The sequence below is a fragment of the Pyrus communis genome, chromosome 15 (assembly GCF_041283825.1).
Source record: "Pyrus communis isolate YQ-2024b chromosome 15, ASM4128382v1, whole genome shotgun sequence".
Taxonomy (NCBI): domain Eukaryota; kingdom Viridiplantae; phylum Streptophyta; class Magnoliopsida; order Rosales; family Rosaceae; genus Pyrus; species Pyrus communis.
Window position 1 is genome coordinate 16167934 of NC_142579.1, and position 26395 is coordinate 16194328.

At 38.2% G+C, this 26395-nt stretch overlaps 2 protein-coding genes across 4 annotated transcripts; one reads left to right on the plus strand and one right to left on the minus strand.

Annotated features, from left to right (window-relative positions):
- The first annotated feature begins 3670 nt into the window (after nt 1-3670).
- Nucleotides 3671-9647, plus strand: AGT2 (alanine:glyoxylate aminotransferase 2). The gene is made up of 9 exons (XM_068479961.2): nt 3671-4208; nt 4344-4574; nt 4774-4944; nt 5624-5767; nt 5874-6053; nt 6245-6470; nt 7892-8005; nt 8149-8235; nt 9075-9647. Exons 1-9 carry the CDS (start codon nt 3939-3941, stop codon nt 9116-9118), a joined length of 1467 nt encoding a protein of 488 aa, XP_068336062.2. The 5' UTR covers nt 3671-3938; the 3' UTR covers nt 9119-9647.
- An 891-nt stretch (nt 9648-10538) lies between these two features.
- LOC137737725 (transcription factor TGA4-like) lies at nt 10539-14719 on the minus strand. 3 transcript variants are annotated; one of them, XM_068477299.2, is made up of 9 exons: nt 14217-14719; nt 13238-13406; nt 13065-13139; nt 12616-12675; nt 12453-12530; nt 12290-12353; nt 11873-12144; nt 11171-11398; nt 10539-11086 (listed from the first exon to the last, which is right to left on the minus strand). In XM_068477299.2, exons 2-9 carry the CDS (start codon nt 13394-13396, stop codon nt 10934-10936), a joined length of 1089 nt encoding a protein of 362 aa, XP_068333400.2. In that variant the 5' UTR covers nt 13397-13406; nt 14217-14719; the 3' UTR covers nt 10539-10933. The 3 variants fall into 3 exon arrangements, with proteins under 3 accessions (XP_068333400.2, XP_068333378.2, XP_068333385.2); XM_068477277.2 differs by having other exon boundaries at nt 12290-12356; nt 14217-14423; XM_068477284.2 differs by lacking the exon at nt 14217-14719 and adding an exon at nt 13812-13992 and having other exon boundaries at nt 12290-12356.
- Between the last annotated feature and the right edge of the window lie 11676 nt (nt 14720-26395).

The following is a 26395-nucleotide window of genomic DNA, read 5'->3' on the forward strand; positions in this document are numbered from 1 at the left end:
TATAAGAAAGCTCATCCTTCAACTTTCCTATGATAAGATTCATTCTTATCCTCCTACTTTTCTGCAAAGAATTTAGGAGGATATTGGCGGACCTATTCAACCACCTTGCGAACCATTTAAATACTTTATGGTATTGGTTGACGCTTCCACACGTTGGCCACACATGTGCTTATTGTCTACAAAAAACGTTGTATTCTTCAAATTGTTGGGTCAGGTTATCAAGTTCAGGGCTCACCACCCTGATTGGATAATGTTGGAGAACTCACATTGAAAACTGTTCTCTAGCAATATTCAATCGAATAGATTTGATTGAATAATCAGGGTTGTGCGCCCTGAACTTAAACATCCAGCATGTCGGTTGGGATTGAAGTTGAACATCTAGTACCTTATTTTCATACTCAAAACCACCTGACATAAGCTTTCATTAAGCGCTTTCAAATGATTGCTCAATCATTGGTCATACGTACTAAGCTCCTGATCGCTGCTTTGGGTTATGCAATATTGCACGCGGCTATGTAGGTTCGTTTGAGGCTTGTCGCGACCCAACCATATAATGCCCTTCAGTTGGTTACCAGATACAAACCCGACATGCGATAAACGTTTTTGGTTGTGTGATTTTTATGCCGATTGCACCGCCCTTATGTACTAAAATAAGTTATCAGAGAAGGATGAAAATCTATGTCGATTATGATTCTCCTTTTATCATTCATTACTTAGAACCTTTGACATGCGATCTCTTTACCACTCGTTTCGCAGATTGTCACTTCTATGAGATAGTTTTCTAGTCGTTAGGGGGAGATAAAAATGTCAACAGTCCTGAATAACGATGTGAATTATCATGGACGACTCATTTTTTATCTCATTTAGATATCTACACCACATAGTTTGAGACTGAAGTGCGATGCATCCTAGATAGAGCGGAGCTTAGAGTATGCCAGATGCTTTCATTGATCTAACGAGAGTAAAGAGATCACATATACCAGCTACAAACGTGCTTGCAAAGATGGATGTACCAAATGTACAACAGACTTCCTTCTTGGAAGGACGAAACACCTCCGTGGCAGACCTCTATACTTTGGTGGCTAACCAATCCTTTGCTCCTACCTAGAAGCTTGGTAGACCCTTTGGTTCAAATGATTCACAACCTCAGAAGGCGAAACCCACAACACAAGCTGTTAATCGTACCGTGAATTTGACCATTGCTTACTTATTCTATCCAACACATGAAGATATTATAGATTATAAAAGGGCCTTGGAACAGACAAATCTATCTCTCGAGAATCGAGAGATTTCGGTCCACTATACTAGCTTGGATAATGTTTGGTGTAGAAATGAGATGATAATCGGCGATGCATTAGCATAGGCAGCAGTTACTGAGATTATGCTAACCAATGACATTAAACCTCGTTCCATTGAAGAATGTCACTGTAGAACTGATTGGTCAAACTGGAACCAAGCAATCCAAGTCGAACTCGATTCTCTTGCGAAACACCTCGTAACTCCTACACCACCACATGTTAAGCCCGTTGGCTACAAGTGGGTTTGTATAAGGAAGTGTAATAAGAGGAATGAAATAGTGCGATACAAAGCACATCTTGTGGTGCAAGGCTTCTCTCAATGCCCTATGATTGATTATGATGAAAATTGAAACGTATTCCCTCATAATGGATGTGATTACTTTCCGCTATCTTATCAGTTTGCTAGTTTCCAAAAAACTGGATATGCAGCTTATGGACGTGGTAATAGTGCATCTTTATGGTGATCTTGATACAGAAATCTATATGAAAGTTCCCGAAAGACTTATATTGACTAGATCAAATAATTCTAAATCATGAAACACCCTTTCTATTCGGCTGAGGCGTTCACTCTATAGATTGAAGCAATCTATTTGGATGTGTTATAACCGTCAGAGTGAGTATTTGATAAGTCAGGGATATGTGAACAACAAACTATGCCCTTGTGTGTTCATTAAGAAGTCACATTTAGGATTTGCAATCGTTGTAGTTTATGTAGATGAGATGAATCTGAGATGAATCTCATGGGACTTTTGAAAAACTTGAGAAAATTGTCGCGCACCTGAAGTCAGAATTTAAGATGAAAGATTTTCAGAAAACTTAATATGGTCTCGGCCTGGAGATTGAGCATTATTCGAATGGAATCCCAGTACATTAGTCGAACTACACCCAGAAGGTGTTGCGTCATTTTAATGAGAATAAAGCGAAGCCTTTGAGTACTTCTATGGTCATTCGATCGCTAGATGCCAAACGAGATTCCTTCCATCCAAAGAAAGATGAAAAAGAAAATTTGGAACCTGAAGTTCCATGTCTAAGTGCGATAGGCACTTTATTGTACTTAGCTAAGTGCACTAGACCCTGACATCTCCTTCACTGTCAATTTTTTGGCAAGATACAGCAATGCGCCCACACGCAAACATTGGACAAGTGTTAAAGACATCTTCCACTACCTCAAAGGTACAACGGATTTGAGTTTGTTCTATTCCTACGAATCCCTGAGAGGTGTTGCAGCCCCCCTCAATTCTTGAGTCGATTCATGCCTTGTTGGTTATGCTGATGCATATTACTTATCCGACCCACACAAGGTGCGCTCTTAAACGTGTTACGTCTTTACTGTTTGAGGCACTACAATATCTTGGAGGTCAACCAAACAGACCTCAGTTGCCACTTCTTTGAACCATGCTAAGATACTCACCTTACATGAAACTACTCAGGAATGCTTGTGACTGAGAGTAGTTGTGGACTTATTTGAAGTACTTGCGATCCTTCTTTCGTCGTTGAAGTCCCTACAACAATCTATGAAGATAAAGCAACATATATTGAAACGCTTAAGAGTGGATACATCAAAGGAGACAACACCAAGCACATTTCACCTAAGTTCTTTTTCTCACATCAGTAACAAGAGCATCAGAAGATTGAAGTCAAGCAAATCCGCTCCCAGGACAACTTGGTTGACCTTTTGCACCAAATCTTTGCCAAAGATGACGTTCTAGAAGCTTGTTCAAGGAATTGTTATGAATAAACATTATGAGTTGTAACATTGTTAGCTGGGAAGTATCCTGAAGTATACTCGCTTGATCTTAATGTACTCTTTTTTCCTACAATTAGGAACATTTTTCCGTTTGGGTTTTTACTACCTAAAGACGATTTGACAAGGCACCCATCTTGGGTTGGTCATATCCCTGATGTATGTCCCGTAGACGTTTAATTTGACTTTGCACTTTCTCACCCACTTTTCCTTATGGAGGACAAGTATTCTTCTCCTCTTTACTATTATAAATAAAGGTATTGTGTATGGAGAATAACACATCTCATACATACAGAGAAATTCCTAAACTTTGTCCTCTCTTGCCGCACCCTCTCTCTCCTTTGTCAAATAAATTGGCCACAATATTGAGATTTTTATCAAAATAGGGATGAGAAAATAGAACAATAAGATGGATCATCAGCACTAAGCAATTTATTTAAGAAGAGGACATACATTCGGTTAATTTTTATTCACTAGGCAATAATTGTCAATTGTGCAGTTATTTATTTATTTTATTTTAAACAAACGATATTATCTATATTAAAAACTTTTACTTGCAAGTAATCAGAAATATCACTATATCGTGTCCAATTAATTAGATTCTCACTCGGAAACGGAAGCAAGTATTATCTGACCCCAATTACGTAGGTGAAGTGAGTAACCATCCTTTCTTTTCTCTCCCCATATACCGATGATATACGAAGGAATCTTTCGAGTCAGACGCACTGAACTGAACATTGACGCTGCTTTTTTGTAATCTAGTTCCTTGTTCCTCCCCTCGGTCAATCCACTCCATTTTCTTTCCCCACTCAATATATTTCTGATTTTCTGGCCTTTTGATCTCTCTCTCTCTCTCTCTCTCTCTCTCTCTCTCATCAAATCGAATCAAATCATCCATGGCGTTCCGGAGGCAGCTCTTGAACAAAGCTTTAGGAGGAAGGGGAGAAGCTAAGGCCAAGATTGCTGACTACCACCATTGTTATCGCAGGCCATCTCTCTCTACTACTACGGCTCCTTCTTCTTCTGCTGCTACTGGTGTTGGTAAACCGTTGCTGCCACCTTTTGATTACGAGCCTCGGCCTTACAATGGACCTCGAGCCGATCAAGTATTCCAGAAGCGAAAAAAGTTTCTGGGTCCTTCTCTTTTCCATTATTATCAGAACCCTGTATGTATGTTTGTTTGTTTGTTTGTTTGCTTTTTCTCTACGGATTCGGATTTTGGATTTGGGTTTTGGGTTTTGGGTTTTTAAATTCATTCACTCAGGAATTGAAATTAGTTCCATTTCTCATTGTTTGCACAGCTCAATATTGTTGAAGGGAAGATGCAATATTTGTTCGACGAGAATGGCAGGCGGTATCTTGACGCTTTTGCCGGGATAGTAACCGTTTCTTGTGGACATTGCCATCCAGATGTTTTGAATGCTATCATAGAACAGAGCAAGCTTCTGCAGCATGCCACAACCATTTACTTACACCACGCAATAGCTGATTTTGCTGAGGCATTAGCTTCCAAAATGCCTGGAAATTTAAAGGTCTGTTGTTCGATTACTCGCTCATCTCAAGCATCGCGAAGTTTAATAACTAACTATGGTTGTATTATAATTGGAAACATGTACTTCATTTTGGCATCTTCGTCGAACTTCTGGTAGGTGCTTTACCCTTTTTATGTGCTTCATTACCACTTTTTTCTTGTCTCCAACTACTAATTAGATATACGGTTGTAAAATGCAGGTTGTTTACTTTGTGAATTCTGGGACAGAAGCAAATGAATTAGCAATGCTGATGGCTCGTCTATACAGTGGTAGTCTCGGTATGATTTCGTTGAGAAATGCATATCATGGGGGAAGTTCTAATACAATTGGTTTGACGGCTTTGAACACATGGAAGTATCCAATTCCACAGGTTTGTATAATCACTAGTCAGCATTGCTCCAAAGTTCCATCACCAGGCATGCTCTTTTTAGAATACGTCTAAACTTGGTATGCCATTATTAGGTCTATGTAGAACCTGGTGGGGGTAACTAAAGTTTTGTTTGGGGAGGTAGCCAGGTAGGGAAGGGGTTTTGGTTAAGTTAACCAATTTACCAGATTTTAATTGGATGTATATCCTTAGTATTCCAACAACTGTTACCGGCGACTTGTGTGTATGCTGTTCAATTTGGTCTCTTGATGTACACCCAGAGTTATCCATGATTTTTTCTTTTTCATCTGTCTGACATGTTTTGTAGTTTTGCAGGCGCAGCATTCTCAAAGTAAAATTCTACAAATGCTATTAAGACTATATCTGAATTTATTTCCCCATTCTTATTCAAATAACAGTTATACACATTCACTGTAGATGGTGTCCTATGACTGAAAAAACTTGCTAGTCAATGATTAGACTGTCTATAACTCATTCTAACATATGCTTATGCCATGTACATTCATCAGTCCATACACTTGCCAAGTCTTCACTATTTGGATAACTACTACTTTTCCAGTGTTACCCAATTTAAACCTGCATAATCCATCATACACGAACGCTTGGTGAGAGATGCCAATTTCTTTGCATTATCTACTTGATTGTTGATTTCTCATTTCAGGGTGAAATTCATCACGTTGTAAATCCAGATCCTTACCATGGGATCTTTGGATCTGATGCCAAAAGTTATGCTAAAGATGTACAAGATCACATTGACTATGGAACTTCAGGAAAAGTTGCTGGATTTATATCTGAAACAATACAGGTCAGTACTTACTGTTGTTTTTAATGTGGCCAAAAATTGATACATAGAACACTGTGATGAGAATGCCGATAGTTAATGACGTAATTTTTGTTTTATCTAACTTTAGGGAGTTGGAGGAGCAGTTGAACTGGCCCCTGGATATTTAAAACTGGTTTATGACATTGTTCGCAAGGCTGGTGGTGTCTGCATCGCTGATGAAGTACAAACTGGATTTGGCCGCACAGGAAGCCATTATTGGGGCTTTGAAACACAGGATGTCATTCCTGATATAGTTACCATGGCAAAGGTCTTTATATTTCAATCGAGATTTTGTCTTTCACTATTGAAAGGATTGGATTATGTTTTTTGGTGTCTGTCGGTACTATGTGGTTGAGATGTATATTCTCATTTCCAGCCTTTTCTATAGATGAAGACTTTGGCTGTAGTGAAAAGAAATAACTTACAAATTTACAAAATTTATTCCTAATTTACTTCCAGGGAATTGGAAACGGATTGCCATTGGGAGCAGTGGTGACAACACCAGAAATAGCAAGTGTACTAGCCCAAAAGATTCAATTCAACACCTTTGGTGGAAACCCTGTATGCTCTGCTGGAGGGCTTGCAGTGCTAAGTGTTATTGATAAGGAGAAGCGTCAAGTTCATTGCGCTGATGTTGGCTCTCACTTACTTGGGCGTTTGAGAGACCTTCAGGAAAGATATGAAAGTAACTACCCTCGAACTCAGTGCTTTCTCTTTAATTTAAATATGAATTTTCCAGCACTTATATATCCCATGGCCCTTTATTGATTGAAAAGTTCACTGAGCCAGTTCAATACTTCTATATTTAAGCAAAGATTAAATATCGGGGAGTGCAGAGCTATCCTATGCTCCTTGTGGTATTCCACCAACATTATTCCAAAAAGATGGAATATAATGTTGGTGGCTGGGTGGAGGCAAAGGTTGGAAGCCACTGAAAATTGGAGTTGATTGCTCCAGTTTTCTGTCTCCAAATGTTTTCAGAGGACTAACGTGATCATCTCCCTCATCCGTTGATGCACATGGGCTGAGACTCTGCCACCGTGGAATAAGTCCACTTTGAGAGAAACCATTTCATACTAAGTCTTTAAGGGTCATAAATTTGACGGTTTTAATTACTAAGGTGATTTTTGTTTCTTTTTTTTTATTTTTATTTGGTTTGATATCTGCACAAAGAATGGAAATGAGGTATTTTGTTGCAAGTCAGGGTTCATATGTTTGTGGCATGGTGGAGGTTTTGTAGGTGACGCTTCTTGTTGTCTTGGTTTCTTGCTACTTTAATCGGTTGTTGGTATTTTTGTCTACTACCATGCTATTGCCTATTCATTGCCACAGCAGTGTAGGGTTAATGCTTTCTCCACCAGCTACATTTTTGTGTTTTTGGTCTGTGTTTTATGCTTGTTTTCTTTGTGTTGCTAAGGGGATTTTGTTGGTTTCATTTTGGGTCTGCCTTCTCAGTGCTTGTGGTCTAGCTGTTTTGTGGCTTTGTCTATTTGCGCTTTTGGTGTTGGCTTCACATGGTGGGGTTTGCTACGTGGGGTGATTTCCTTCTATCTATTCGTCTCCTTCCTCTTCTCTTTCATTTTTATTTATATAAACAAAATACTTAATGGATCTAAGGGACCACACTACAAGGGCAACGACTGTTAATAAATAAACCTTATAATAGTTGGTATAGGTAATGAATAAATCGCCCTTGCTTTTTTCCCATAAAAAGTTGTATATATTTATGAACGCTGCTCATAATGCCCAATCATTGTTACAAACAAATAGATTTTCAAGAACAAATTGGTTCAACGAACCTTTTACAATATTTTGGTCACGGAAGGGAACTGTGAGAAGGATGTTTCAGGAGAATGGTTGAGCGCCTAATCATTACATGCACGACTGGTTTTAAATATCTCTTTTTTTGCTTTCTTTTTAGTTATAGAACAGTTTCTCTGTATCATTTAAATAACCCTGTTAGTGTTTTAAATGTCCCAACTTGAATTTGCCCGCTTACTACACTAAGCCTAGTAGAATCAGTTGAGTCGCAACTGATTGAGTTAAAAAACTGGCACTTCCCTTCCTGGTGTGGTGCCATACTTTGACCTCTAAATGCTGTTTCAGTCATTGGAGATGTCAGAGGCCGAGGCTTAATGGTGGGGATAGAACTTGTTACTGACAAGAAAGAGAAGACACCTGCGAAGGCAGAAACCGCCATTTTGTTTGAGAAACTCAGAGGTATCAAGACACCCTCCCTGCTCATACTGTTAGTTCTATTTTTCAAAGCTCAAAATTTAAGTTACATTTATCTCCCTCTGCTTACATTTGCCTCCATGGAATTCCTTTTTACATGCTAATCATAGTTTGGTTATTGATTGAAGAGCTCGGAGTTCTAGTTGGGAAAGGAGGACTACATGGAAATGTTTTTAGGATAAAGCCACCAATGTGTTTTACCAAACAAGATGCAGGTACTTGTCATCTCTTACCATTGGTATAAATTAGTGGTAACTGAAAAACATTCTATGAGCTGAGAAAGAACAGCCTAATCAACCTAGGACACACACATGGTGTATATTACATGCATGCGTACAATTATTCTTTGGCAAGTCCTTAAATGATTGACATGTGATGGAGGAGCCAAGTCAAAAGTTCAACAAATGAGAGTCTTTCTGCTTAAGTAACAAATGCAGTTTACGCATGTAGTCTGCAAATTCATCGTCTTTGAGTCTCTCGATTGAGGAATTGTATGGCACGGGTACACCGCCCCGGTGGCATCCTGTGCCAATGAAAGAAAGAAATGTGTAAATTTTTGTCCACATGTCCTTGTTTCATTAGCACATGACATCATGTGGCGGTGTAACTATGCCATGTAAGTTGTTATCTCTATTTACATTATTAATGTGGATCTTTCCAAATTCATGTACCAATTAGCCTATAAAAATGGCTACTGCATAAGCTTTTAAAATACGTGTTAGTGAAAGGAAATTCTGGATTTCCTGCTTGTGTGCGAGGCACAGCAACCTTGGAGTGATTCCAAGGCACCTTTGGTGTGATGCTGGAGTTTTTCTAAATTCTCTATTAAACTGATTCCATGATGCCAAAGGCGGGAGTGAGTCCGGATATCTTCGATGTTCCTATCTTTTCCTACCGTCCTGCATCATGTTTTCAACTGTTAAATTTTGTATGAATGGTTGACGTCCATGCTTAACTGTGAGTGTGTGGCTGTGTATAAATGATGAAATTATTGTGCTCGGGTTACGTTATTATGGTTGGAATACATACTTAGATTGTAATTGTATGCCTGCAGATTTCCTTGTCGATGCTTTGGACTACTCTATGTCGAAGTTGTGAGGGCTAATAAACGAAGAGCCAACCTGATAATGTGCTTTGTAAAAAACTTTGAATAATGTGAAGTTCAATCCCAAGCTTTCGTGCTCATATAGCACGAGAAGGAGCAGCTTGATCTTCTTGTCGAAGGTGTCTAGAAGTCGTTGGATGGAACGAATCCATGTATGAGGAGCGAAGACACAAATTTGTGCACCAAAATGGATTCCTTTAGTTCATTGCTAGAGGCCATTACAAGAGTGAAACAGGCTGTGCATGTTTGTTCCTCGTCAAGGATGAAAGTTTCATATGTACTAAGCCGGAAGTGCTTTTCAACACCCTCCACTGTTGCTTTTTATTTTAATTTTATTTTTTCAGTGTCATGAAGCACAAAATTGGATGAGGATCCGCACCGGATCCTCTTTGTGAGGGTTCTAGGGATCCTATCCATTCATGGTACATCGTGTGGTTGGAAATTACTAGGTACTGATTGTGTTTAATTTTAAATAAAAAAATCCAGATCCCACAAAATAGAGAAAGGATCACAAGTTTGAAATCTCGTTTGCCAAAGATATGGAAAAAAAAAGAAAGACAAGAACGACATAGGATTGGAAGACGTGAAATTTCTCAACTAGGCCTACATTGATATGTATTATGGATATAACCTTGATGTCATAGATCTAGTATTGATAGTGTAGATATTGTTGATACGATATTCATGTTGTGCGTAAACTATCTATGTGCTCACAATGTTGATGATAACAAAAATACATGTCGGATAAAATGTTGATAACAAAAATACATATCAGATATGTTACATTCACGATATTGTTAATATGGTTAAAACTACGGAAACAAGCCATCAAATGTTACGTGTCCACGGATTCTTGAACTTCCTCTACCGCCGAGCAAAACTCGACACCATTTATTAATCACCTGCGTAATACAAATATTCAAATTTAATTCACAAACAAATTAGCAACCAATCTTGGTTTCTTTTATTCAAACAAAAGATGAACCCTAGCTTGAAAATTCCAACAATGCAATTTGCATTTGCGCGTGACGCAAGATTTGGGGTTTCATTTCAACAAAGCACACAACTAGTTCTGGCTTTTTAGGGAGTAGACAAAGGGTTTCGGTTCGGAGCTGGACTATGTTGGTAAATTTGCTTCTCAGCTGCAAAACGGAACGTGACTTTTGTAGTTGCCAAAAGTGATTCTCCAGCCACCTTTGCCAGACACCACAAATTTGTTTTCAGTAGCTCGCTCACAGCTCTGATTGCTCACACTAGTTGCAAGTAGAAAACTTCTTTTCCGATGCCCGCACTAGTCTGAAAATTTCGACAACATACCTGAAAACGAGCATCCCATCCCCACTGAAAACAAATGTCCATCATCAGGTGAATGGCTTCTATACATATCAATCAAGTACGTACTATCAAGACCTATTTTAACAAACCTTTCCAGAATAAGACCGTTCATGTTCAAAGCACAACGATAACCTCGCTAACGGTCATGTACACATCAAAGAAGAACGATAACCTCGTTACATGATCCAGTTCCGTCGATAAGACTCAAATAAATCTCGTTTTCTAACATACAAAGACATCGAAAATAAACTTATTTACATAGAATCTTCCTGCAGATAAAATGACTATCCATGTTTACAGCTTCTGAAAATATGGGATGCTGCTTGAAAATTTTCAGCAGCTTGGATTATGTTATGTCTACATATGTATGGATATGGACAACATTACCCAAAGCACCTCTGGTTTCTTTTCTGGTAGTAATTATCCTGTTGATATATTGAGCCTCAACACTTTGAATGCTCTTGATGATAAAGTTAGGCAGGCTCACGCGGACGAGTAGCCCAGAGTGCGCTCAAAGCCCGAAGGCGATGGAAGTACTCTCCCAAGGCAGCAAGGCCTCGAGCAGCCTGGCGGGTTGTGAGGATGCGTGACATCTGCTGTAAGGTCTCCCGCCGAAGATGATCAGCCTGTTTGGGTAAAAAGATCATTTAGTCAGAAAACATGGAATAATAAAACTCCAACAGGAAACAGGCGGATGGAATATAACTTACCTGGGTCACAAAGCTCACGAGAGCTTCCAATCTCTCCATTGCATTAGCCATCTGCGGGACATAACTGCCTTCGTCCAGTTGACAAGCTGCCACAGTCTCGGCCAGAGTGTGCTGGAGTTTATCCATACCTTGAGAAAGAGCATCTTCTGCTTGTTGACATGATTGTCTAAGGTTGTGAACATCCAAAAGTTGTTGGTCTGTCAACGGGTCAAGGTGAGGCTGAAGAACCTGTAATATATGTACTCAATGCTGGAACTTAGTGTTGAAAAAATATGCCGAATGAATAATAAGGCCACGTTTTGGCGAGGGATTTCCAAATCGCAAGAGATTGAGGCCAAGTTAGTAACGAATGAACCACAAAATTTTAGTTAGCGGAGACTTGTCATGAGCCTTGCAAAGACATGTACGAATGATTTGTAAATGAATCATTCCAAGTATTGATTTGCAAATCCCTCTAAAATGCTCATGATGTGCATTTCTAATTCCCTCTAACATTTTGAGGTCTGAAATCCCGAAGATGAAGTTAACATACAATCATCCTACAGGGCAAACGCTAGATCCTCTGACATCCTATAATTGCTGATTCTTTTTGGTTTTAATGATTAACTCTAATATTATGAGTTCCACTGCAACCCGACAAGTCCAGAGAACAAAAATGCATCTATTATCTTCACTTTTGAATCCTGTCAAACCATAAATTACCTTAAGAAGTTCTGAAGGGCGAAACCCTCCAATCCACGAGAAAAACCGTTCAGCTGACGTTTTCCACATCCCAGACATCACATAGAAAACGTCAGCTTTTGCAGCAGTTGATTTCATGCTGAAAAGTTCAAAATAGTGACTCATGCCGTTATCCACAAGGAACCGAAGCTCTACATCACTTATACAAGCCTTCAAAGCATTTCTCAGTTCACAACTTTGCCTATTTTGTTCTTCCACCCAGTGTCCATACTCCATCTCAAATGTTGTTATGCCTGCAGAACTTGGAGTTTCGAATTTTAGAATACAAGGACTTGAATATCAAAGGTGAAGGGGCAAAAAAAATTGTTTTCAAACACATAATAAAGGTAATGACACAACACAATGAAGATATGGCAAAATGCAGACAAACAAATAAACCTGAGTTTATGGTGCCAGAGAATCCAAGAGGATTAGTATCCAATCCACCGCCGATATACACGCCCTGCTATAATTTACAAGGAAAGAAGTTATATCAATTGTTATTCTTTGGAATCAATCAATAAATTGTAATCACATAAAAGCAAAGTAATCTTCTCCTGACCTGTTGTCTCACTCGGTCAAGTTCTTGCTCTAATTGAATAAGCTTCAGACGACTTGTTTCTAACTGCTGAACATAGGCCTGTATTGGAAAACTCATCAACTTAGTCCATTACATCACTGGTTGCATGTATCATATCCTTTCAAATACATAGCACACTTCCTACCTTCTTTCTCATCCGGCTTTTACGAGCAGCCTCCCGATTTTGTGCAAGACGTCTTTGCACCTAAATATTCAACACAGAACTAATGTATAAGCTGCTGGTGTGAAAGCATTAACTACCAAGATGAATTACTAAAACAAGGAAAATGACAGTTACTTCAGCTAATACTTCATTAATCTCAATCTCCATTCATGAGTCATGACTAATCGCCGAAATCGTGAACATTAACAAAGCAAGCATGACAGTAAAAGAGGAATTGCAGGTACATGTGTATTTCGTGACAACGCACAAAAGAGAAGTGGGCATATATCGAAAAGAAATATCTATGTATCATAAAGAAGAATCATCAACAGAGAGTCAGAAGCGATGTGGGCAGTACGGTTACCTGCATGCTTTGTTAAAGAAAGAAAAGAGATCACCATGAGTGTGAAGCAGAATTCTGGAATTCTTACCTTGTCCGTAGGTTTAGTTGCTTCTTGATCATACTTGCTAGAAGGTCCCAGAATTCCATGAGAAGCATCCTCTGACTAGAGAAATCCAATGATAACACAACAGCTGAGAAAACGGACTAATGTGGGCGGGCGCCAGGAAACAAGAACAAAAGGCATAAATTTCAAAAGTTCACCTGGTTATCTAGTTTTGTGTCTTCATGCAGTATCATGGATGCTGAGGCATTAAAATTACCGCTACTCCTAAAACTTTCGTCCCACATGCTTATTTGGTGGATAGGCTCAAACACTCCCATCCTTCTTGAGGTGACAAACTGGGTGGATGGAGAATTCATGCTTCTTCAACTGGCAATGGAAGAAACCCAATGAATATTTTTACATATATAAAAGCATGTTGATCGCAAAACCTCCAAAATTTTTCAGAAAGAGGGAAGTTGGAAAACCAGATTTCCATAATCTCGATCGATATGCCAAAACCGATATCCATCTAAGGTCTATTTGTACATGAATTCCAACGTAACTAACAATATACTGCAATTAGTTAACAATAAAACAAGAAACAACTGCATTAAGAATTGATAAAAATTAGAGAGAAACAAGTATATATCCCTACACTCGGAAGGGACGGAAGCTCAGACAAGTACCCCTAGCTTCTGAAGAAATTATCAGAAGTGTGGAGTTGCCAAGGTAACAAGGGTTTCCCATGCTTTTAAGGACAGAAACGAAACGAAAGGTTGTCGAAAAATATACCATACAAAATGTATTAGGCGTTGAAACTGCACAAGGTTTCTCCTGAAGTGGACAGGTTCCATTTCCATATATGGTTACGACTTATGCAATATGATTAACAACAAAAGTTATAAACGTTGATCATATGAACACAGAGAGAGAAAAAAGAGATGGAAGAAGCAGGCAGAGGAGGAAGGACGACATATATTTTGAGACACGATACCAAGTCAACCAAACATCTTTTTTTTTTTTTTTTTTTTATCTTCTTGCATGAACATCAACAACTAAAAACAAACTAGTTGCTTTACTTTTCTTCTTCTTCTACTTTTTCTCGGAAACCAATCATCTCTTCCCAGTTCCCCCTCGTCCTTCCCACAAAAACACAAAAACATAAACAAAAGAAAAAAAAAAAGATCAGAAACTAACTGAATATCTGAATTGATATGGATTTGGAATCGAAAACCCTAGCTCTAGCTGCTGATGCTGCTGCTGCTGCTCTCGGTCGACAGTCTCAGCTCTGCAAGTCCCATCATCGACTTAGCAAGAGAGAGAGAGAGAGAACACGACGACAGCTTATAAAACACACAACTTTCAAACTTTCTAATCCCATCTAATCTAATCTTTCTTTAACATACTCATTAATAAATTAATAAATAAATATATCCCAATGACTTAATTATCATTCACCCTTGCAACTCGTCGGTTGAAATCTTACTCATCGACTTACTGCTTCCCCAATTCAAACATTTTCTCCATCGTGCTTAATGTAAATTGATGTAATAATTACTTCCATTCAATATAATTATTGACCATTGCAAGTAGTGCATTGATTTAGTGGTTAGAACCTTTTTCGAGAATCTAGTACTCCGTCTAAATTTCAAACCCTCATTCTTTTCAATCAAACTAGCATAAGCTCACACAACTTGTGTAGGTGGATAATTTTTTTTTTTTGTTTTTAAAATAAGGAGAGAGGGGGAGAGAGAGAGAGAGATAACATGGAACGGGGATGAGTTTTTGTTTTTTCTTTTATTTTTTAAATTAAAGATTTGTTAGGATCACATGTAACTATACTTTAAAAAAAAAATCTGTAAATTTAGTTTGTGCAAAATTTCATTATTGTTCATAATTTTATTTTGTAATAGAAGACAAAATGTCTTTTTTTTTTTTTTTTTTTCTTTTAGTTGACAAAAAGAATTTCATTGATACGTAGTTTAAATTAACCTAGAAATATCGATTGTATTCAAAATTATTATAGACCTACGATCTAGTGGTATTCCTCTTCACTTGTAAATGTGAAGTCTTAGGTTCGAATATAAACCACATTATTGCTAGTCATTATAAGGCTAAGTCATTCCTCCCTTAATGAAGATAATCGTCTGTTAAACAAAAAAAAATTATAAACCCTTAATTCTATTTCCTGCTAATCTCTTTTTCCTTTTTGAAAAAAAAAAAAAAAACTCTTCTTATTTTTAAATATATAATAAATATGCCCATGTATACAATATTTTAAACAACATTATATTTGTATTTTTGATCCTCTGTGTCTGAAAGCTGACGTGGGTATTAGTGTTAGACACAGAGGGAGAGAGTATGTGCGTGTCCAAGATTAACAAGCTGAAAGAAGGAGCGTCGTAATCCTCATGCTCCCACTATAATATCCCACCCACCGCTAATGTGCGCACCAGGTGGATGGCTCTCCTGCGCTTCTCCTAACCTACGCACTCCCCGCGAGTGTTCCGCTGGCGTCGTATTCCCGGTTTGTTATTTGCCCAGGTTTCGGGAATGCCCGGGTATTTGAGCAGAGTTTTGGGTTCCGGAAGGCGTTTGATCTGAACGCGCGACGTAGGTGCGTGAACAAGTGCGCAGAGAAAGTGGGGGAGTTGATAATTTCGCGGGAATGGATGGAGTGGCAGTTTTCGGAGGTGGGGTCGGCTTCGCGTGTTATTGTCTAATTTGCCTCTAATTAGGGTTTTGACTTTGTTGTTGGGGTTCGAACCTTTTTGCGAGTGGGAACAGCAGCGGCTACGAATGCTCTCTCTCTGTAAATTGTAACTATTTCATTTTACAATGGATTTTTTTTTTTCGTGTTTCTTGTGATAGGATTTCTTAGACATTTTAATCGTTAAATCTTTTACTAAAATTATAAAATTTAAATCTAATAGTTATAAAGTTTGAATTATTGTATACTACATAACACCATAAATTTTTGTTCTCTGCAATGGTTAAAATCACAAAATGGAATTTTATTGAAGCAAAATCACAAAGGAAAATGACTTGTCCCATAAAATGAAAGGAACGTGTCACTATTGCCACTAGAAATTAGTATTTCATATACAGTCGAGTAGCAAATTATTTCAATTTTTCAGTATCATGTAATGCGTTGGAGGCAAATTGTCACACCATCGTATCACGATCTATTGACAATGTAATGTGTTAATGCTCAAATATGGTAAGATCACGTATAGTCAACCTTGTGCTGTGGGAGTAAAAACGACAAAATTTAAGTGGTTCATTCCAAAGAAATGGGCTACGTCAACTGAGAATGTATGCTATATATTTGTCAGGCTCACAAAGTCTCTCAATACAAATGCTATATATTGGGGCCTTAATTCCGGGGGTTGGCTTAACTGACAAGTGGCCTACATGCAATATTGGAGATCAACACATGCAACAGAGAGTTTGAGAAGGTCTACACTTTGGGAGTAACGCATCCGAAAGTTGTCAGACCCACCACTTGGCTCAAGCAATCGGAAAGTAGTCAGACAGAGAGCTCTCCTGAGTTGCTCCTTGGGACTCACCGTAGATTATTTTCCCTGTTGATGATCGATATGTAGTATGGAGTTGACATTTGACTATATCTGTCTCTTGAAACTTTGTGTCGAAGATTGTCTGGTCCATTACTCGGTTTAAGCGGTCGGAAAGTGTTCAAGTGGATCGTTCTGGTTATAAGACATTCAGTCAGTTGAGCAAAAATGAGATACCGCACATCGAGTAAGATATCCAACATGTTAATACTAAGGGATATCGCTCACTTGGCTAGATATCGACTTTGTTGAATAGAATGAGGTATCGCACATCGGGCATGATATCTAACAACTTTAAAAGTATATCGGTCACAGAAAAAGATGTCCCATTTCCTCATAAGCGATTTTATACTCAAGGAAAAAGACCCAAGATAATTATTTATAGTAGATATTCAGGGCAATATATCTAATGGCTAAGGCCTTTGATAGTTGAGGAAAATATGAGTGTTATGAGAGAGATTCTTTTTGTTTTTTTTTTTTTTTTAAGTTTAATTGAACTCGTGAGTTAATAGAAATGACAAGAGAAATACAATAGGTAACCAATCATAAAATACCAAAAAAAAAAAGAGTACATGGGTCTTTTGAAGTCCTAAGGCCTTGGATAGTGGGCCGAAAATTGAGTATGATGTCATTAATATAGCAATCTCTTCTAGAGTGGGCTAAAAAGTACAAGTACAATGAGAGTAATTTTTTTTTTTTTAGTACAATACATTGAAGTATGAGTGTGTTTCTAAACAATATATTGAACTCATGAGTGTGTGTTTATAAAATACATTCGTATTACACTACTCACCTTTATCAAACTCGCACTGTAAGCGTGTGTCTATAAGTAACGAAAGTCCAACTCAGACTATCTAAGAATCAAACCCACCTAAACCACTCTAAAATGCCTAAAACCAAATGTGCATACCGATTATAACTTTTTGATTACTACTTAAATTTCCATGTATTTTGAATCACGTTTGGAAGGAAAGATTTTAGGTTAGGATTCCAGCAACCAAAAGTTCCATGCTCTGTACCTAACAACAAAGAAGCCATTAATAACTTATAGGCTCTAACCCTTGTACAAATTATGAAAAACTAATGTCCTCATAAGGGCCAATTAGTATTACGGATTAATGGTATTCTTCTTTACTTGTAAGTGAGAAATCTTAGGTTCGATTCTAGTCAAAGGCGAATTTGAACCACATTATTGCTAGTCCATTGTGAGGCTTAGCTGTGACGACCCATCCCTACTTTTCACTGTGATTTCTTTTCTGTTGGGTTGAGTGGTTTATGTAATGTGTTGCAAATTATACTTATTTTCAAATATCTCTATTTCAAGTCAAGCATGTTGGATTTGTGGAAATGCTTTCGGAATTATTAATATAGTGATATGTGGATATTTAGAATTGTTCATGGAGCATGAGAACTTTAGTGTTGCATTAATCTGAGGAATAAATGTAGACTGCACATAGGGACATTAGGTCAGAATGGCCAATAGGAGTCACGTGGTGAGTTACTATTTATGAAGGATATAATGAACATGTAAAGGAATGATGTGATATGGCACTATGTGCATAATGATTTGATATTATTATTGTATTTTCTATAGTGACTAAAATGATAGAATGATACGTATGCTGAGGACGTATGGGGTCAAGCAAGGCTCAGAGGTTTCGTTTCAACTGCATATTTGCGAGTGGGCAATTTGTTTTTATACCTATACGTAGTTATAGTTTCCATAAATGTGTATTTACTCCATTTTTACGCTTATATTGCCAAGTATAGTTATTGTGACATTAAAAGTGATAAATGCTGCTATATGGTTAGGATATTACTTGTCACATCCCGGCCCGGGGCGGATCACTTCCCGGACCCGCTCCACCACTGTAACACGATATTGTCCGCTTTGGGCTTACCATTCCCTCACGGTTTTGTTTTTGGGAACTCACGAGCAACTTCCTAGTGGATCACCCATCATAGGATTGCTCTAGCCCCTTCTCGCTTAACTTCGGAGTTCCTACGGAACCCTAAGCCAGTGAATTCCCAAAAGGCCTCGTGCTAGGTAGAGATAGGAATATACATATAAGGATCACTCCCCTAGGCGATGTGGGATGTCACAATCCACCCCCCTTAGGGGCCCGACGTCCTCGTCGGCACACTCACGGCCAGGGTTAGGCTCTGATACCAAACTGTCACATCCCCGCCCGGGGCGGATCACTTCCCAGGCTCGCTCCACCACCATAGCACGATATTGTCTGCTTTGGGCTTACCATTCCCTCACGGTTTTGTTTTTGGGAACTCACGAGCAACTTCCCAGGGGGTCACCCATCATGGGATTGCTCTAGCCCCCTTCTCGCTTAACTTCGGAGTTCCTACAGAACCCGAAGCCAGTGAATTTTCAAAAGGCATCGTGCTAGGTAGAGATAGGAATATACATATAAGGATCACTCCCCTCGGCGATGTGGGATGTCACAATCCACCCTCCTTAGGGGCCCGACGTCTTCGTCGGCACACTCGCGGCCAGGGTTAGGCTCTGATACCAATTTGTCACATCTCGGCCTGAGGCAGATCACTTCCCGGGCCCGCTCCACCATCGTAACACGATATTGTCCGCTTTGGGCTTACCATTCCCTCACGGTTTTGTTTTTGGGAACTCACGAGCAACTTCCCAGTGGGTCACCCATCATGGGATTGCTCTAGCCCCTTCTCGCTTAACTTCGGAGTTCCTACGGAACCCCAAGCCAGTGAATTCCCAAAAGGCCTCGTGCTAGGTAGAGATAGGAATATACATATAAGGATCACTCCCTTGGGCGATGTGGGATGTCACATTACTGTCATGACATTCATACATATTTGTACATGCTCATCTTGCTGCACCTCGGTGTTAGTACTCCGCCCAGGGTCAGGGCTAGTCCTTCACGTCCGCACCATTCGCTTGCCTTGGATCCAAGTTAGGTGCCAGTCTCGTCGTACAGATTGCATTAGGCAATTCTGACTCGTATGTGACCGCGCCTCAATGCTAGTCTTCACGTGATCGTAGTACTAGAGCATATTGATTACACCTAGTCCTATTATACAGGTTGCATTAAGCAACTCCGACTCGTGTGCTAGCATAGATGGATGAGCGATTGTTAATACTTGATTATCACATGATTATATTACTGTGGCATTTGATATATCATGACTTGGCATATTTTTGGTCATATTGCTATTGTACTTCTATTACATACTTATATAGTATGTTTTACAGAAACTATACTTGCTTTACAGCGAGGGGTTACTATGTTCAAAAATAAAGGTTTTCTTACAAACGTTGTTTTGCTAACCCACTCAACTTGTTTTTCGCCCCTCCAGGTTTAGGAGCTGTGCTTACGTGTAAATGAGGATTTTGGCAAATCTCAGGAGATGGTTATCTTCAGTGGTATAACCCTCGTCCTATTTACCATATTGTCTTATGCTCTGATATCACGTGTGAAAGGGGTTCAATCCCGCTCACCGCACACTCTTTTGACTAGGCACTTTTAGGTTTAAATTTATTCACATCTTTTTTCCACTACACTACACTTTATGGTTTCGTCACCCCCCCGGTGTCGGCTAGCACAACTCGATTTGGAGTCCACGTGGACATTCCGGGTCGGGATGTGTCATTAGCCCATTCCCCCACCCATATTGTTTGTTAAAAAAAAAAAAAAATCCTTATAAGGTAGTTGATAAAAGAAATTCCTTATAAGTTGGGCACTCTTTAAATTGTGATTACATCATATGCTAATGTCATAATAGTTTAGGCATTAAGTTAAAATGTAAGTAACCGTAACACGGATAATTAGTTACCTAATGTCATACGCAACAACGCTCCTTCAAATTTATTTGGAAGAGCAACTAAGCAATGTCTTTAGGTCTCCTCTATCCAATGTCATGGTTCTTGGGGTGAAAATAGTTTTTTAAAGTGAAAATAACATCTCCTTTTTTTAGTACATCGATATTTTACACTAGGGGAAGGGGAAGTTCGGCTAAGCCACACGATAATCAGCCTAATTTGGTATCGAATTCGTCATCCATGAGATTCGAACCTAAGATCTCTCACTTCTAAGTGAAGAGGAATACACCAGACTGTAGTAGCATCTCTTGAAAAAAAATAAAAATAATACAGGGCTAGTCAAAGAATAAGAAGGAATTGCCCCCTCAGAACGCTTCGTGACTGATTCACAGAATTTTGTGTTTACGATCGACCTATTTATTTTATAGATGATTTTGTAAAGATCACTTATGCAAGATCACAATAAAATATGAGGTCATTTAGTCATCAAACTGTGGAAAACATATAATCATAATTGATATAAGTATTAAGAATTGTCTATCTATTTTCTATAGTTAATTGACCAAATGATCTTTGTTTTCATTGACTTTTTGAAGAGATGATATTTGTCGACTGATTTATGATAGTAATGATTTTAATCACAAACATCAAATTTTGTGAATTGGTCAAAGAAAGAATGATTTTAATCACAAACACCAAATTTTGTGAATTGGTAAAATAAAGAAGGAAAAACAGATACAAAGCTGCACTTGTGTAGCACTTTTTTTTTTGGTAAATTGGGAAATCTATTCCAGGGAAAAGATGCCAAAACGTACAAAGAGAGTCTACAACGAGGCAAGCACAGGGCTAGACAAGCAAAAGAGCTGAGCAATGCAGGAGGGTACAGCAGAGAAGACGTCGCAGTAATGCTACAACATCGCCTCCTACACTGCTAAAACAAAAAAACTTAGTGAGGATAGGGTAAACCATCATTGTTCAAAACATGCATCAATGAAGATGGGGGTTGGTCGACCGATATAACATCTCACATCTCCGGATTACTAGCCGACACTAGAGAATCCGTCGCTATATTGGCTGATCTTGAAATCCAAGACCAGCAACAATCTTGAAATGACTCCCCCAAATCTTTAACTTTCGCCAAGATAAACAAGAAATGGATGCAAAGGAATCAGATTCAAAGATTATCGACCTGTGACCCAAGGAGACACCCATCTCACACCCACGAAGCAACACCAAAGCTTCAGCCGTCGCGACGCCGTGATTGAATACCGAGCCGCTGCCACAAACACACCCCCGGCTGCTCGCATCACCACTCCAGCAAAACCAGATTTTGGAATAAACCTACTTCTTTTACTTTGGAATAGAAATCTCACAGTGTTCTCACTTTTGATTACATCCATCATTTCCATATTTGTGACGACCAAACAGAATTTGTGGGCCCGTATTCTTTATGCAATATACAACACATGCTCGCCGCAATATTTTATTTTCTCTTATTTTCATAAAGCTTCCCACAATATTATGTTTGGGTAAATAAGAAATATTATCTTGAAATTCCTATATATACAGCATTTTTAATTTCTTATATACTCCTCTTAAATTTTGGTAGTCAAAGATTATATATTATGTATTATTTCATATATTTGTTTATTATAAACGGTTTGGTTCAGTTAACTCCCGACTTATAACAATCAAAACCGCATGGTAAACAGATTCCTTTAATTTGATTTGGTTTGATAAACCAAATGGACAAAAAAACACAAAGAGCATTCTCTATTTATTAGGATGGTATTATTTTCCATTGAAGTTATTTAGTTTAATCCATAGGAGAGGGGAGTGTGAAATCTTTTTTAACAATGAGAAAAGAAATACTGTAAGAGTAAAGAGAAAATAAATCAGAGATCATTTATGGATTCAAGTATATGGAATTAGATGACGGTATAAGTAACAAGTAACATATTTATAATGACCATTCATTTATTTGATACATTTGAATCATATTTTTTTTATCTGAAACTAAGTTTTCATTTCTGTAAAAATAACAGAGTACATGAAGATTGGGGGAGCAAGGGAAGCCTCATTAAAAACCTCCAATGTAAAGGGGAAAAAAAGTACTTCACCAAGTTGCTTCCCACTTACATTCAATTATCATTCTCCAAATCTACTTAAAAGGAATGAGCCAAAGTGGCTTGACACACCCCGACCCAGAAAGTCCACCTGGACTCTGAATCAAGCTGTGCTAGCCGATACCAAGAGAGTGATGAAGCCAAAAGTGTAGTGGTGTGGAAAAAGTGAGTAAATTTAATCCTAAAAGTGCCTAATTACAAGAGTGCGCATATGAGTGGGCATGAATTCATTTCACACGTGATGCCAGAACATAAGTAAAGTACAGTAAAGGTTAAGTGGGCCTAAAAATAAAATTTTGTAAAATCCTTTTGAAAATATAATAACCCCTCGTAAAACAAGTATAGTTTCCAAAATAGCATACTACAAATAGTAAGAAAATACTTTCCGTAAGTTATAATATCTAGAGCATGCAATATTTGACAATATCTCATACGTAAGCACATAACATTCAATAATCGCAACATCTCAAGTAAGCAAATATATCATATCGAGTGCTCATTGATATGTGCTAACACACAAGTTCATGCAAAGATATTCTAACATGAACAAATTTACGCTCTAGTACTACAATCAAGTGAAGACTGGCGCTTTAGACGTCACATACGAGTCCTAATTGCCTATAGCAATCTAGGGCAGGACTGACACCTACAATGGATCCAAAGTGAGCGTATGGTGCAATGTGAACATACACGTGAACCCTGGCCTTGGCCCGGGCGAGTACAAACACCAATAGCACACGATAAGCGAATAACTTAAGCATGATATGCAAAGGTAAATCGATAATTCGATAATTCAATAATCCTAATCAATGAGAGAGTTAGAGAATGTGAGAGAGTTAGATGGGGAAGGGAGAGATCCCGAGAGAGTGGGAGAAACAGGGGAGAAAGAGAGAGAGAATGAGGTATGGGCCCCATGTGGCACACAACTCTAAGCCACAAAAGGACGAAACATAAAATATCTCTCGAGACATGAAAATTACCAAATCGCCCTTCACGTTCATAAGTTCGTAAAATCTCCATCATAGCTCCAAATTTGATTTCGTTTACGCCTACGCGTTCGTACCATCAAGTATGTCGAGAATACGGTAAAATAATAGCTCATATGCGTCACGAAATGACGGTTAATGAAAGTCAACAATCTCACCTCTAGAGGTATTTTCGTCAATTCACTCTTTTAAAATTAATAAAATCTTAAAATTAGGGACGAGTCGTTACATGGCTCCTCTTCTATCCACGTATGAAAACCTCCATTGTGAAGGCCAAATTTTGAAAATTCTGTGAAGGCCAAAATCGTAGTTGGCCATTGACATGAAAAATAAGAGAACCTCTTCTTCAAGATATCAATCTCCTTCAACATACTCCCATCCCTATCAAAATGAACATCATTTGCAACAATTAAATCCACTATGTGATATGGTAGAAACTAACACACAAAATAAACCCTATAAATTATGCAATCGTAGTACGAGTAAGTAGGGATCGTTCTATTGATCAACACAAATTAAACTTATAAAAATGAAAACTGAGTTAAACTAACATCAAAAAAATGACAGGGGATTTTGGACGAATTTAATTAAAACAAAAGTAAATGGCAGCAAGTAAATTAAGTTGTGAATGAAATATGGATGAAAGGATAGCTAAATGATTCTTCTCCACACATGAAACATATGCATACAAATCAATTTCCAAATATTCTTCCTATAAACCATGAATGACAATACCCCAAATTAATTGTGAACATTACTAATTAACTCTCAGATTTTCCTAAGTTCATTGAATTGGACTCAGCGACTCAACCAAATTATTATTCTCAAGTTCTCTAACTATGAAAAGCATGCTAGAGATACATCTCAAAGATCATTAAGTTATGTGAAAATCATAAGCATTGACAAAGCATTTGTAACTATGAAAAGCATGATACTTATGCCAAGAATTTACTTAACTCAATCATGACTAGTGACTTTTACTACTTACAAATATAAGTTCATAATGATTAGGTGAAATTGCCTTATATTCTAGCATCAAATCCCTGCATGCAAACTAAGTATGCATCCTTAATAAACATACAAGAATAAGTTCTCTATAAAGCATATATGTAAATCCCATTCATGTTTTATGAAACAATAACTGGATGTAATCAATTTATATAAAGCATATGATCATGGCTTCGAATTCTCCTCTAGCTAAAAAGAAACTTAGTTACACATGTTCATCATAACTGAAAAGCAATCTAAAATAAACATTGAACTGAAAACAAAGATAGAATGAACTTTGAAAATTCCAACAACTTCAATGGATGAATGGTGGGCATGGCACCCTAAAATGTGCAGGAATTTCATATATATAGGGAGGGAATGGCTGAATCCAAGGAGGAAAAGGTTTTGGCGTTTTGAGTTATTTTAGGACTCTAAGAATTAGATAGAAAGTGCTTGAATGGGATTAGGATTCCTCTTTGCAGCTGGAGATAAGATAAGATAGGATCAGATAAGATAAGGTTGGATAAGATAATGTAAGATAGGATAAGATAATGTTCCTCTCCAACTAGGATTTCTCTTTCTTGTGTAATTCCTTGCCTTCCAAGCCTCAACTTTAATTTCTCCATATTTTAGCACATGTCTAACACCATTTAAACACCAAAAACGTCTAGCCCATATGCTATCCACGCATGTTATTCAATCTAAGTCCAAAACTGCTCCAAATTGCTCCATTTAGCTATTTATTGTCATCTTTACCAACTGGACCAACAATAATACGAAAATAACCTAAATTACCAAAATAAATGGAAATTAACTAAGTAAATGCAAAGAAATAAGATAACAAAGTCGCATAAATATGCTCTTGTCACTGTGCTTTTGGAATCTAGTTCCAATATAATAGAAGTGAATCCTGCATCGTTTGCAAACAATAAACCCTCATTTTCTACGAGCAACTTGGTCGTTAAAGCATCGAAATAACCATATTGTTATCTTGCACAACCTGCCAAGAAAGCCCCATCGTCATTTCTAGTAACAACTCCTACACTTCTATTCAATCCCTTTAACGATATTGCTCCATTAACATTGACTTTGAATACGTTGCTGGTGGAAGTTGCCATTGCCGATCCTCTATAAGCTCATTGCCCCTCACTTGGTCAATCTTATTGGCATCTTGAAAGTTAAGAAGAAGATTGTGGAGCCTAAAATAATCCCAAAAATTCTAGAGGTGTCACGTGGTCTTTTGACCAAGAAAGACAAGATTGCCCTCATTAAATAGGCAGGCTCCTCAGATACTTCCATGCGCAGCTCACACCCCTGACTATCCCAGTAGCTGAATACGACTGCCTACAGCTCACTTGCCATTGGCAAGGAAAAGTCAAAGCATTAAAGATAAGGATTAATTACCCAAATCTTTCCCAATTGAAGATTGACTCCATCCAAGTAAGTAATCCCAATTTAAATCAATTAGGGATAATTACTCCATTATCTCAATATATTATTTCCTATTTAATATCTTGAGATTATTTCTCCATAAACCTTGGCCAATAGGATGCCGCCATGTGTAGGGTAAAACCCTAACACTATGGTCGGCCCTCTCCCCTCTATATACCCCATATTCTACCAAATTTTAAAGGCCTTTGCTACCCTAAAAAGCCTTAAACACTTTACTCTTTTTAGAGAAACTAACTTAGGCATCGGAGATATATTGACCTAACCCTCCACCTCGTGGGCGCGTGAGGCTGAGGTCCTTGATCAAAGGTGTTGATTGTTTTGCAGGTGCATTTTCATCAAAGCTACAGATGGTGAAAATTTGCATCGACAAATTGGTGTTTTCATTGAGAGCCGATTCAAATACTCGAAGAAGCATCTTGCATTTGTTTCTTGAATTTTCTGTTAC